Source organism: Perkinsus marinus (genome assembly GCF_000006405.1).
Source record: "Perkinsus marinus ATCC 50983 genomic scaffold scf_1104296972926, whole genome shotgun sequence".
In the NCBI taxonomy this organism is placed as follows: Eukaryota; Perkinsozoa; order Perkinsida; family Perkinsidae; genus Perkinsus; species Perkinsus marinus.
This window is the reverse complement of record NW_003201605.1, coordinates 164,258-167,131: the sequence shown is the minus strand read 5'-3', so window position 1 is coordinate 167,131 and position 2,874 is coordinate 164,258. Positions and strand designations below refer to the sequence as shown.

Sequence of the window (2,874 nt, the reverse complement as noted above, 5' to 3'; positions counted from 1 at the left end):
CACGACAGACCTCGGGGTATTCGGAGTTACACTAAACGACAGAAAAAGAAAAAAGGATCCATCACTAGGACAGGACATACTTGAAATGGATTACTTGAAGCTACTGCTACTACGCACTGGGGGCGTGTACGAGCCTATCCTGCCGGGAGCCACCTTCACCCTGATCATACCACATCATCGCTGTAAACATCACCACTACGCAACCTTACATCGAAAGAGCTAGCCGAAACAGAGGGCTTCGCTGTACTTGATGATGATGAAGATGACTGCCATTTTCCGCCTATCCCACTCATACCACTCGCCTGACAAATCATGACGATATGGGAGGGCACCACGATGGAACCGTACCGCTCCGCCCGAATACCGGAGACCAGAGGCGCTTCCTGAAGCCGACTGCTGTGCTTGAGCTGCTGCCTCATCCCTCTCCCTCTGCAGCTTGTAATACTCTGTAGTGTACGTGTTGTCCATATCATAACTGATATACCACATTTCCACCACATCACAATCACACCCCCCTCTCCCACTACCATCCCATCAGAATCAACAGGCATTGACTTTATGTCGGCTATGCGCTGGGTCATCAATGCTTCCAACTAGAGAAGCATAGAACACCCCATGGAAGGCCTCAGCCATTTGCTCAGCTTACTCTGTCAGCTGCTGCCTTCATGTCCTTCATCGCCGCCTGCAACCCCTCCTTCTCATTCTTCATCTGTTCAATTCTATCACGTAACACGGCTATCTACCAACACGAATTGACGGAAATGTGGTATAAATACGGCGTTCCAAGCACCTCATCCTGCTTGGTCTTCAACTGCTGTTCAGCCTGCTCAGCCTTGTCCTGAGCTTCTGCTATTTCCCCATTCCTCGCCTCCGCCTTAGCCGCATCTTCCTCGTTCTTAGACTTCACCCTATCGTACTCCTACCAGAACCCCACATCAATCTTCGAAACCTCACTCACCACACCATAAAAATTGTGGCAACATATGCACATGGTCAACTACGTGTGTTTGTGACGCTGTGCAAATTCTGAGAAAATCTCGGAAAATTATCGCTGATTTCTGTACACTTCTACCCCAAGCTCTATATGTGATGAAGAAATGCGAATATATATTCCAACACCGTTTTACGAACCAACAACGATTGAAGAGAACTCCACTACTTTAACATCTGTGGTGCATGCATATTTTCCCACAATACAAGACGTCCTTCCTAACCACTATCCATACCACACCTCACCTTCATCGTCTGCTTATGCGCCGCTACTTCCCGATCAAGATTCCTCTTCTCCTGGTCCGCATGCGCCTTAGCCTCCGCCAACTTACTCTGCTGATCCTCCTTATCCGCTGTAGTACTAGCAAGCGCCTACCCATACCACACTTCCAACAACTCAGCAACCCCAAACCCCCCACCGCTCTCGTCTTATCATGTTCCGCGTGTCCTTTGCAGTAGCAGCCCTAAAGCCATCAGCCTGGCGCTTCAAGTCCTACCAATCACCTCAATGTACCCAACAACAAGGGCCAACACTACTATACCCACATCAATATTCTTTTGCATCGATTCCACCTTCCCAGCTATCTTCCCCCCATTCCTCTGGGCCTGAGCTGTCGCCTTCTGCTCAGCTCCTATCTCCTTCTGAATCTGTCCTATCTCCGTCTTCATATCTGATCACCATACCTCACCCCGCTCAACACTGCCACCCATCACCCCTTCACCCACCCTGTAATTGCTTCTTCAACCCGTCCCGCTCCGCTGTGGCCTCCTTTGTCGACTCCAAAGCAGCTGCCGTCTCCCCCTCCTTCTCCGCAATTGCAGTCTGCGCATCCTTGCCACTCTGCAGTGCCGTTTCCTTTCCTTGCTGCTCTTGCGATAAAACCTAAGGACGCCACCAATGGAACGAAGCCTCAATTCCCACACCAGTTACTACCTGCTTCACTTCATCCAACTCCATAGTAGTCTTATTCAGCTCCTCTGAAGCCGCTGCCGACTTCTTCCTCAAATCGGCAATCCATGCCTGAGTTCTGCCACACACAAACTAGAGTAGCGCGATGACCACCGCGAGGCCACGGGGCCACATGAACGGCCGTTTTATGTTCAATTAACGTTTGAAATGTCACCCATCCATCCCCATCCTACTGCTCCAACTGCTTATTCAAACTACTAGCACTAGCCTCAGCCGCGTCCGCTTCCATCTTCAAGTTTGCAAGCTTAGCCGACTGACAACGAAGGGAATCACGACCTCAACGACTCTATCAATGTTGTAATATATGTAATTTAGTTTCATCGCACTGATTATTGGAGTTTCGCCCGTTTTACGTGAAGTTGGCTTAAAACTCGGTGGAAAAACGCGATATTTGCGGTAAGCAGTAGTCGTGAAATCTGTTCTTTACTAGTGTTTTTCATATCACTAGGGTGAAACTCTCTAGAAGTCTACACACGACTTGGGCAGGAGTTCAAATAAACCAGTGAGAACTCCCCTGAAAATCTTCAAAATTTTCATTTTGTCACCAACACAATGCGTTTAGCATGCGCATATTTTCGCGCACCGGACTCCATCACCGACATTCTTACGATCTCATCCTTCTCCTGCTGAGCCTTCTGAAGTGCCGCCTTCTGCTCCACTACGTCATTATCAACCTCCTCAATCCGTTTGCGCATGCTGGGCAGGTCTGCTGTTTCCTCCTTCAGCTGCTCTATATCCTCCTCAGCTTTCTTCAACTACCATACGGCGCCGCCTACCCTCCACACCTCCAACTCCACATGCCTACATTAGCCTGGAGGTTCGCCGTATTCTGATCCACCTCGTTGAGCTCTTGCTGGAGTTTATCGCGTTCCTCAGTGACGCCAGGCAACGCCTGAAACATGCCTTCCAATGGT

At 49.5% G+C, this 2,874-nt stretch overlaps 1 protein-coding gene across 1 annotated transcript; it reads right to left on the bottom strand.

Annotated features, from left to right (window-relative positions):
- Window positions 1-219: 219 nt before the first annotated feature.
- Pmar_PMAR018327 (phoshoprotein 300, putative) lies at window positions 220-2,861 on the bottom strand (the record flags this gene model as incomplete). The annotated part of the gene is made up of 12 exons (XM_002766443.1): window positions 220-475; window positions 499-593; window positions 647-739; window positions 791-919; window positions 1,237-1,362; window positions 1,410-1,454; window positions 1,495-1,661; window positions 1,717-1,873; window positions 1,925-2,018; window positions 2,134-2,213; window positions 2,569-2,715; window positions 2,766-2,861. 12 exons carry the CDS (start codon window positions 2,859-2,861, stop codon window positions 220-222), a joined length of 1,485 nt encoding a protein of 494 aa, XP_002766489.1.
- Window positions 2,862-2,874: the final 13 nt, after the last annotated feature.